Raw genomic sequence first — 12,210 nt, forward strand, 5'->3', positions numbered from 1 at the left:
TCTTTCGTTTTTATTTGACCCTTACTTAATTTATCAAAGATCTTTAACAAGAAAAATTAAAATATGAGAAATTCAAAAAAATAAAACATATATATAATATAAAAATAAATTATAAAAGTAAATTGTAATTATACACACATACACATAAAAGATTACAACATCACATGCAAAAAAAGTGATTTTATTTCAGTCTTTTATAAATGTTTCAAAGTATTATTATTATTTACAAAATACAGTTTACTATTTATAGCTCTTTATACATATATCAATTACTGCGATAAATTCCACAGTCTAAAAAATTTTAAGGGAAGAGGAAAGGAGAGGATCTGAAAAAATAACAAAGATAAAATGAAAGTTTAAACTTAAACTTTTATATATGTGCATATATACACATAAAAAATAGAAATACAAAAAAATTTGTTAATGATTTCATTCCACCAATATGGAAGACTGATGATTTTTTAAGCTTGCATTCTCAGAGCACCATCCAATCTAATTGTCTCTCCATTCAGTAGCGGATTTTCCACTATCTGCTGCACCAACATTGCATACTCTTCAGGATTCCCTAATCTTTGAGGGAAGGGCACGCTTTTTGCTAGAAAAGATCGCACCTTTTCTGGCAATGCCATCAATAATGGAGTGTCAAAAAGTCCTGGAGCAATTGTCACGACACGAATTCCGTCTTTGGAAAGGTCGCGGGCGATTGGTAAGGTCATTCCTATATAAAAATAAAAAAAGCAATAGATGAAGAATACAAAGATAATATAGAAAAGCAGTTTTTATAGATTAAGATAAGAGAAAAATGGACATGCGCAAGTAGTGGCATGCTAAAAATATGAAACAGAAAAAGAAAATAAATATAAATAAGATAATAAGGACGAAATACAATACCTACAACTGCTCCTTTCGAAGCAGAATAAGCAGCTTGACCCATTTGACCATCAAATGCTGCAACACTTGCAGTATTAACAATTACACCTCTTTGACCATCTTGATTAGGAGTATTTTCAATCATTAGACCAACAGAAAGACGTATGGCGTTGAAAGTACCAACAGTGTTGACTTGGATAATTTTAGAAAAATCCTCCAATTTGTGAGGGAGCTTTTTATTGCTGTTGTATGTCTTGAAGGCAATGGCGATGCCAGCGGCGTTAACTAGGACATCGAGCTTGCCGAATTTTTGTTTTGTAAGATCGAGGGCAGCTTGAACATCTGATTCAGAAGTTACCTGAGAGAAATCATATTTTAAAACATAAAATAGAGATATGATAAGAGAGATAGTAATATGGTAATATAAAAATATAATAATGAGGAAAAAGAATATATAATGAGAAATTGTTGTAATTTATATAACAACTTAAATAATTTAATGTTTTAAATAATAAATTTTATTTGGGAAAAAACAAATAATAAGCAAATGATTATTATTTTGAAAAGTAAAGTTATCCCTGATAAACAAACTGATATGACAAATTGCAAATCACATTGTAAAATATGCTTTCTTTAGAAATAACAAAATTACAATAACTATATTAACAAACTTGTTATACTTACATCCACAGGTGCAAATAATGCATTCTCTCCTAGCTCTTCGGCTACAGTTTTGCCTTTTGAAGCAGGCAAATCAGCAATAACTGCCTTTGCCCCTTGCTTTATAAATCGTTCTACAGTACCACGGCCTAATCCGGAGGCACCACCAGTCACCAAAGCTACAGTACCCTGTAAATAAACACCGGATTCACATCAGTATTTAAATGAAATAAGCATTATGGAACAGGTTCAATATATTGATTGATTATCTCAGGAATTAGTATTATGTTTAAATGTTTAAAGTAAAAAATGAGCAAATATTTAATTTTGTCTATTGATCTATATTTTTTCAACTATACTTTTTGCATTTTTCCTATTTTCTTTTAATATTTAAATATTATGTGCAGAAAATACAGTTAAAATAATTAGACATTTATATTGAACACCAAAAAAATTGCACTCTTTATCTCTGTATTTTTTTCTTGTATTTTTTTCATTGTCAATAAATATATATTTATTTTATAAATTCAGAATGCAATGGAACAAAAAATACTTGAGTTTGCCAAACATGTAATGCCAAAAAGGAAAAATACATAATAATACGCATCAAACCTAAGGATATTACTGCAAAATCTACGATTAAAAAAACAATTTACACTTACTGTTAAACAATCATCCATACAGTTATTGAATAAATTATCATAATAATTATGTGTAAAATCGAGTGATAAGAGAAATAATCTCACATACAACTAGAACGCAACATATTACATCACTAGTTTTATGAATAAAAGAAATAATGTTTACTTCTCGTGAGTTTTATCATATATATTACATAATATAATCGTATATGAAACAACAATATTAAAATAATAATATAGTAATATATTATTTACAAAGACACATCTATAAAATGACTATTAAATTTTGTTATAAGAAATAAAAGTGTATAAACATCATTTAAATAGTACCTTCAACATTTTCAATCTCGATTACTCTTTTAAAAAAGATCAATATCGATGATTGTTCACAACAATTGGCTCCGATTATTGATTACTTCGTGCTCTTCTAAGATGTTCTGAGTGATTCCACAAGTAATTCTAAATTAAAGATCAAGATTCTAATAAAAATAAATTATGACTAGCGATTTAATATGGACTTTAATCTTGGGTGGACAAATATGTAAGTTATATTATCTCTGCAAATATGTAAATCAATAGAGATAAGAGAATTAATGAAGAGATATAAAAAATAAAGATATCTAAAAACACAAGGCCGGTATTCATAGTCAGTTCTTATATTTAAGACCGTCTTAAGCACAATCTTAAGATGCCCTAAACCAATCACAAAGCCGTATTAGCAACTTAAGACCGGTTCTACAATAAGTCGTATGTCGTTAGCCGTAAGGAAATTGACCAATCACAGTCGATAACACTAAAAAAAAAAATGGACTGTGGTTGGTCAATTTGCTTACGGCTAACGACATACGACTTATTGTAGAACCGGCCTAAGAGATTACTTAAAACAGTCTTGAAATAAAAACTGCCTATGCACACCGGCCTAAGATACAGATGTGTCTAACGGCAAAATTAGGGCCCGGGCATATAAAAAAACTTAAGCAGTAAGACTTAAAACTTAAGAATTTCAACTATATTATCAGGAATTTTCAGCGTTGCTTACGTTTCAATATGGCTGTCTTACTGTTCGACCGTGATTGGTCAATTCCCTTATGTCTTAAACGAAATTGACCAATCAATTACCTTATGCTTATGATTATGCAATTATGCAAAAGTGTGTGCTCCCTGCTTAAAGATGCGTTCACAAATTCTACTAGGGATAGAGTTGCACTTAATTGACTAATCAGAACAAACAATATTTTACTTCTTTTGATTGGTCACTTAAATGCTATTTTTTATTCTAATTTAAATCTCCCGCTTTCTATGATTTAACTCTGCGCGACTTCTTTGCTTATCGTGTTATCCTGATACTTTTGCAAATTTCAAAGCTTTAAATTTCCCGCTTTCTATAATTTAACTCTGTGCGACCTCTATGCTTATCGTGTTATTTTGATACTTTTGCGGATTTCGAAGCTTTAAATTTCCCGCTTTGTATAATTTAACTCTGTGCGACCTCTTTGCTTATCGTGTTATCCTGATACTATTGCGAATTTCGAAGCATTAAATTTCCCGTTTTCTATAATTTACCTCTCTGCTACCTCTTTGCTTATCGTGTTATCCTGATACTTTTGCGGATTTTGAAGCATTAAATTTCCCGTTTTCTATAATTTACCTCTTTACTACTTCTTTGCTTATCGTGTTATCCTGATACTTTTGCAAATTTTAAAGCATTAAATTTCCCGTTTTCTATAATTTACCTCTTTACTACTTCTTTGCTTATCGTGTTATCCTGATACCTTTGCGGATTTTAAAGCATTAAATTTCCCGTTTTCTATAATTTACCTCTCTGCTACCTCTTTTCTTATCGTGTTATCCTCATACTTTTGCGGATTTTAAAGCATTAAATTTCCCGTTTTCTATAATTCACCTCTTTGCTACCTCTTTGCTTATCGTGTTATCCTGATATTTTTGCGGATTTTGAAGCATTAAATTTCCAGCTTTCTATAATTTAACTCTGTGCGACAGAGTTCTAATAAAATAAAACATTAACATAAATTATATACACACAATATACTCTCTCTTTCTCTATCTCTTTGGCATATAATATAATTATATATATATATATATATATATATATATATATATATATATATATATACGTACGTGTATTAAATTTTAATTTATTAATTGTATTTCTCTGAGATTTTTTATTTATCAAGTATGACCTGTAATTATTTTCTATACAGAATCTTATTATTCCTAACTAATTTTTGATACTATTACCAAGTGACTTATAACTTTATCATTTAATTAATTAATTATAAAATTGTTTTCTAATACTAATAAATTATTTTATAGTTTAAATAAAAATATTAAATTGCAAATTTAAAGAAATTTTTTAAAAGATAATAAATTAAAATATAAGAATTATAAAATATATTATATATTAAACTTTGAAGGTTTAGAGTTTTTATTAACTTAAAATCTTAAAATAATTTAAATAAGTAAAATTATTAAAGATATAATTATTCTAAAATATGTTAATAATGGTAATTTTCTAAAATTAATAAAATTAAATTTAAGATAATAAATATTATTAAAAAGTTTAGATTTAAAAATAAATAAAAATATAGTTATATTTATTAAATTAATGTAAGTATACATTAAAATAAAAGAATTTTAGGGATTCTAGATAGATTAAGAGATAATATTAGGCATATTAAATTAAAATTAATATAGGAATAATTATTAAAAAAAAAATTAGAGGATAGTTTAAAATGAGAAAAAATGAGGCAAGTAATAAATAAGATTAGCCTATAAATAAATATGTAAATTAATCATAATATATTTTTAAAAAAAATTAATATTAATATTCATCTGTTTTGGTTAATTGATGAGTATGTTAATAATATTCTAAAATTAAGTAAATTAATTATTTTAATGGTAGAGATATATGAAGATGAAAGAATTAAAAAATATATGAATAAATTATTTATTTCAATAATTGAAAATATATAAAATGGAGTAACTTTTTGAATAGTTAATAAGATAAACAATGTATTTCATGACATAGTTAAAGATATTAAAGGTATTCATAAATGAAAAGGGGGAGTTCTTAATTTTAATATTGTATGTGTGCAGATTCTTTGCATATTTAAAAAGATATATTTGTTTCAATAAATTTTTAAAATAAATCTACAATTTCAAAACCAAATTTTATCGTCCAAAATGTTGAAACTTATTTATGTGGAACATGTAGTCGAATTACAGTATATTCAACATGCATTCCTACAGTTTGATTCTTTTTATCTTGAGTTTTCATTATTGTTTTTAAATTTAACAATATACATATTTGCATATGTTAATATATATTATTATGCTAATATGTCTTTTGAATTAAAATTATACATAATCTAAGTTACGATTTTTAATAAAAATGTAATATACCTATTGATATAAGTTGTGTTATTTATATCTTGTTGTAATGCACAATATAGTTTAATCTTTCATAAATTCTGAAAAGTTTTAACTTTTTAAAAAACTTGGTATCTCCAATGACATTGTGATAGTTGAATTATGAGTGGACGAGATCCGATCTTTCATTACATTAAAAAATTACGTTGCGCATGTGTATTGCTTTGTTACTTTCATTCAATTGCGATCTGTGCAAAAAAAAAACCATCCATGATAATTTCTACAGATCGCCCATAATTGATTGTTTGATCACAAAAGATAAATACTAATACAATTGCCTGTTTTATCTGTCTGTGGCGTCAATTTTTATTAGAAGACTTTAATTAAAATTTTTATATTCATAATTGTAAACATACACACAATTTATTGTTTTATCGTAAAGCATCTTTGAAATTATACTTTAAACTAAACTTTGTTTATAATATAAATAAGATTAATATTTTTTATTACCATAAAAGCTCACAATAATTAAGAATTCTGCAGAATATATCATACCATAATCACTTACACATAATTTTTTATGCCATATTTTATTTTAAGTGCATTTTAGTCTTAAATATTATATCCCAAATATTAAAGCAAGTTCCTTAGAGATTCTCTCAAATATACTCTCTATTGTAGAAAGCATTACGTCCATTAGATCCATCTAAAATGCAAGAAAGTAAATAAAATTTAATTTTTACTTTATTTATATATAAAAATATAACCAAAATATATAAAAGATATTATGGTTATACAATATATTCTTTATTATTAACATATTACCAATAAGTATTACACAATTTTTTACGTAAGGATTTTCTTATTTAAAAAATAAAAAACTTACTATTAGCATTTGATATTATTTTTACGAATTATTTTATATACACACAATAATACAGTTTTTGCATATATATATATATATATATATATATATATATATATATATATATATATATATATATACATATATATATATGTGTGTGTGTGTGTGTGTGTGTGTCAAAGGGCTATTATATATATATATATATATATATATATATATAATGTAATTGTACATAAAATATTTTGGCAACGACTTTTCAATAACATGGTATTCAGCCTTGGTGACGTAAACATTGGCGCGCTATTATTTACGTATCATGATTTTGTTATTACTCATACAGCGACACTTGAATAAGAACTACAGTGGTGTGGGGCGCTCCGTCGACATCAAATTCCTTTCTTATGTGTTATCATTCACACGACGACATCCGCGCAGTAAAGTAGCTGTGCGAGACGCTCCGTCAAATTCATTTCCTAAACGCGATCGCGACAAGTACCAAAAAATAATTTGATAAGATAATTATCTACTTATCTTTTAAATACATTACCACAATAAGAAATAATTATTTCTTCAAAAATAAAGTTTAAAATTAAATATATTTTCGACGCTTTATCATTTGACTTTTAACAGCATCTAAATATGATTCGGATTAAGATCGAGCAATTAAACAATCGATTCGCAAAATCGAGTAATTAATACAAGACTTCGCGATACATCAATCGTTTAATAAATATAATTAATCATAATTTAAAATATATTTTATAAACTTTAATATTCCCCGCGTATATATATATATATATAATATAATTGTACATATAAAATATTTCGGCAACGACTTTTCAATAATATGATACTCGGTCTTGGCGGCGTACAAATTGGCGCGCTATTGTTTACGTATCATGATTTTGTTATTACTCATACAGCGACACTTGAATAAGAACTATAGTGGGGTGGGACGCTCCGTCGACATCAAATTCCTTTCTTATGTGTTATCATTCACACGACGACATCCGCGCAGTAAAGTAGCTGTGCGAGACGCTCCGTCAAATTCATTTCCTAAACGCGATCGCGACAAGTACCAAAAAATAATTTGATAAGATAATTATCTACTTATCTTTTAAATACATTACCACAATAAGAAATAATTATTTCTTCAAAAATAAAGTTTAAAATTAAATATATTTTCGACGCTTTATCATTTGACTTTTAACAGCATCTAAATATGATTCGGATTAAGATCGAGCAATTAAACAATCGATTCGCAAAATCGAGTAATTAATACAAGACTTCGCGATACATCAATCGTTTAATAAATATAATTAATCATAATTTAAAATATATTTTATAAACTTTAATATTCCCCGCGTATATATATATATATATATAATATAATTGTACATATAAAATATTTCGGCAACGACTTTTCAATAATATGATACTCGGTCTTGGCGGCGTAAAAATTGGCGCGCTATTGTTTACGTATCATGATTTTGTTATTACTCATACAGCGACACTTGAATAAGAACTATAGTGGGGTGGGACGCTCCGTCGACATCAAATTCCTTTCTTATGTGTTATCATTCACACGACGACATCCGCGCAGTAAAGTAGCAGTGCGAAACGTTCAAATCATCGTCAAATTCCTTTCTTAAACGAGATCGTGACAAGTATCAAGGAAAATAATTTGATCGCTCCCTTTGCTCGAAGTAATCGGTGAATTGCCGACTTGTCGACTCGAAGTGTGATTCTCACGTGAAGCAAGGTTCCATCGTGCCGAAATTCGAAAGTGCGGGAGTGTCGTTCAAAGTATCGCGCGTACAAGTGCGGAAGTAATCTTTTAATAAAAGTGCGGGAGTGCCGTTTAAGTATCGCGTGTATAAATCAACCTAACAATCAGAGGAGGAGGAGGCCTTGAAGAGGCATCGGGCATCGGTGGAGCAATCCTGTGGTAGGTAAATTGTTATTTGTATATTAATTACTTATTAATTGCATAGGTGCAATTTAAATTAAGCAATTAATCGCGTAATTTGATTCTTTATTTGTATGATTGAAACAATAGAAAATTAAAGAAACAGATTTTTGTATGTAAGCTATAATCTTGTAAAATTTTATACTTTTAGATTATAACTTTTATATATATGAAATTATTAGAGTTATGAGTAGTGTTTCTTTCTTTTTTTCAAAATTTATAAAATTATTTTATTAATCGATCTGTTTATTATTATATGCATTGAATATAAAATTCAATGCGTACAATAAATTTTTAAAAATATTAATTACTTTAAGCGTTGCTATAATCTGGATTTTTTATTTCTATGCTACAGATCAATGTAACAACCTCTTAACAACCTGAGAGGAGGAGGAGGTCTAGGAAAGGCATCCTGCGCCAGCGGAGCAACCCTATGGTGAGTATTTATTATTTGTATATTAGTTGTTGAAAACCGCGTACGCGCATTAATTACATCTTTTTATTTGAATAAATTAAAGAAAAAAAAATTAAAAAGAAAGACTTTTACATAAATTCTATAAAAATTTCTATATGAAGAATAATTTTTTTATGATCTATAAAGAGCTTCTTACAATTAGCATTGTATGCGTCGAATATAAAATATTCCGTATGAAATATTAATTATATTGTAAATGCTGCTATAATTTGAGTTTTATATTTGTATGTTACAGACAACAGCCTCAAGACCAACAACTCCGCTGTTGCGCATCGGTGCCGGTGAGTGATGAACTTAATTTTATTTTGAGGTAACGGATTCGTAGATATTGTAGATATAAATATAGATTATAGATTAAAAATAGATCCGTTGCCTTAAAAAGGATGGGCTAGAAGAGATATATAGATTAAATTATATAATTTTTAATAGATTTTTTAATATGTATTGAAACATATTAAAGTATTAATTTATAATATTATAATTTCTCTACAATAAAATTGTTCATTATTAGTATTAAAGCGTGTAATGTAATATTCTTGAGAAGTTATTGCGTGAAATAAAATATAATCAGAAATTTATACCATGACTGGCTGCAGTGGGCAGTATACGCGCTTTTAGGTTCGTATATACTTTTTGATTATTATGATTAAAATGACATCAAATACAATATAATTTGAATAATTTTTATTTATTGTTAAATAAGAAAAAAAAATTTTTATCTGATTTTTACGTTTGTATCTAACTGAAGTTTATTCGAATAATGTTGCGTTTGTCATTTCATTCGCAAAAATTTTATTAATAAATTAAAATTATTTCAAAAATATAAGAAATATATTTAGTTTAAAAATATAGGAAATATAAAAGTTTTATAAAAATTTTTATATATTAAATAAGAGCACTTTGTTTGACATTATAATAAATTTATATAAAATAGTTTTTAATGTGTATCGGTGCGCACTAATGCATCCAAATAATGAATTCATAAATATAAAAATTAATTATCAATTAGAAAAAGCATCTTATAAAAAATTGCAAGCTTCTCTCTGCTTACAATAATTTTAGCACCTATTATGAGAATAATTACGATTTAAAAAATTTGAATATGGCCTTTTCTGGTTCGCGACAAAGCGAGCAATTCACAGTTTATCGTTCCCGCTTTCGCGAAACGTATTTCGTTGCATCTAGTTGTGTTGCTCGCAATGAGCTTTGAATTTTCGATTGCAAAGCTAAAGAAGATTGGGAATTTCAGGTAATTTCTCTACAATAAAGTTATTCATTATTAGTATTAAAGCGTGTAATGTAATATTGTTGAAAAGTTGTTGCGGGAAAGAAAATATAATCAGAAATTTATATCGCGCTATGACTGGCTTCAGTGGACGGTATACGCGTTTTTATGTTCGTATATATTTTTTGAGATCGCATCGTCTTTTCTCAGAAAGATCCAAAATTGATACAAGACATAAAATATGGTTTTCGGCCTTGGCGGCGTAAACATGAGCACGCTATTATTGTTAACGTATTATGGCCTATCAATCGCACGGCGACACTCGAACAGTAAGGTAGTAAAGCGCGAGACACTCCGTCAAATTCTCTTTCTAAACGAAATCGCGATAAATATCGGGAAATAATTTGATACGATACATATAAATTATCTTTTACATATTTTAAATAATTATACCGCAACAATAAATTTCGAGGCACGTATTTCGCGTGATGTGTATTTGCGTTACATTTAATCCAGAGTTGAAATGATAGATATCAAAATTGTAAATGTAAATTGTTTTGTCGCGATGTTTCTTTCCCTTTATAAATAATAATTATTTCTCTAAAAATAATTAAGATTAAATTATATTTCGTCCGTTCTGCTTTTTCATTTAACTTTTCGACGATTTAAATATGATTCGGATTGAAAACGTATAAAAAAATAGTCGAATCGAAGGTCCGAATAATTAAAATGACGATAAGTTTCGAGACATATTAATTTATTAAATAATTGATCTATAATTTAAAATATTTGTATAGTTTAATATTCCGCTTGTTCATAATACGAAAAATATATTTTCGGTTGCGAATTATCAATAACATGATATTCGGCTTTGGCGGCATAAATATTAGCGCGCTATTATTAAGGTATTACTACTTATGGTTAATCATTGTCACGGCGACACTCGAACAGTAAGGTAGTAAAGCGCGAGACATTATCAAATTCCTTTTCTAAACGAGGTCGCAACAAGTATCGGAAAATAATTTAATTCGATAAATAAAATTAATTATCTTTTATCTTGTATAGCCTAAATCCTAAATAATACATAATTATATCGCAACGATAAATTTCGAGGCGCGTATTTCGCGTCAACATAATTTAATTTGATAAATAAAAATAATTATCTTATATTTTATATATCTTAAATAATACATAATTATATCGCAACGATAAATTTCGAGGCGCGTATTTCGCGTGAAAATAATTTAATTCGATAAATAAAATTAATTATCTTTTATTTTATATATCTTAAATAATACATAATTATATCGCAACGATAAATTTCGAGGCGCGTATTTCGCGTGATATACATTTAATCAAGAGTCGAAGTGACAGGAATCAAAATTGTAATTTATTGTTTTGTCATAATCTATTTCTTCCTTTGTAAGCAATAATTATGTCTTTAAAAATATTTCAAATTTAATAATATTTTGTCCGATACTTTATCGTTTAACTTTTCGACGATTTAAATATGATTCGGATCGAGAACGCGCGATAAAATAGTCGAATTGCATCCGTCCGAATAATTAACGATAAACTCCGTGATATATTAATTGCTTGCTAAATAAATAATATATAATTTAAAACGCTTGTATAATTTAATATCCCGTTTGTATATACGTCATATAGTGCGCAAAATATTTTCGGCTGCGAATTATCAATAACATGATATTTAGCCTTGGTGGCGTAAACATTAGCGCGCTATTATTAACATGTTACGGCTTACGATCTTGTTATCATTTATACAAGGATGCTCGAGCAGTAAAGTATTGGTATAAGACGCTCCGTCGAATTCTTTTTCTAAACGCGACCGCGACAAATATCGGGAAATAATTTAATATAATAAATAATTATTTATCTTTTACATATCTTAAATAATACGTAATTATATCTCAACGATAAATCTCGAGACACGTATTTCGCGCGTGACGTATACACATATAATCAAGAGTCGAAGTGACAGAAATCAAAATTGTAAATTATCGTTTTGTCACGATTTTTTTCTCTTTTTATAAACAATAATTACTTCTTTAAAAATATTTCAAATTTAATAATATTTTGTCCGATACTTTAGAC

At 27.5% G+C, this 12,210-nt stretch overlaps 1 protein-coding gene across 1 annotated transcript; it reads right to left on the minus strand.

Annotated features, from left to right (window-relative positions):
- Positions 1–349: 349 nt before the first annotated feature.
- Scu (hydroxysteroid 17-beta dehydrogenase 10) lies at positions 350–2,754 on the minus strand. The gene is made up of 4 exons (XM_070312333.1): positions 2,502–2,754; positions 1,555–1,719; positions 892–1,228; positions 350–718 (listed from the first exon to the last, which is right to left on the minus strand). The coding sequence occupies exons 1-4, from the start codon at positions 2,508–2,510 to the stop codon at positions 462–464; spliced, it is 768 nt and encodes a 255-aa protein (XP_070168434.1). The 5' UTR covers positions 2,511–2,754; the 3' UTR covers positions 350–461.
- Positions 2,755–12,210: the final 9,456 nt, after the last annotated feature.

This window comes from Polyergus mexicanus, unplaced genomic scaffold, assembly GCF_030449975.1.
Source record: "Polyergus mexicanus isolate NDT 795.1 unplaced genomic scaffold, iyPolMexi1.0 SCAF_22, whole genome shotgun sequence".
Classification (NCBI taxonomy): Eukaryota; Metazoa; Arthropoda; class Insecta; order Hymenoptera; family Formicidae; genus Polyergus; species Polyergus mexicanus.

Coding starts and splice junctions, on each gene's coding strand:
- Scu (XM_070312333.1), bottom strand. Junction 1,229..1,554: donor CATTATTTGCACCTGTGGAT/GTAAGTATAACA, acceptor GATTTCTCTCAG/GTAACTTCTGAATCAGATGT. Junction 719..891: donor TTCGAAAGGAGCAGTTGTAG/GTATTGTATTTC, acceptor ATTTTTATATAG/GAATGACCTTACCAATCGCC.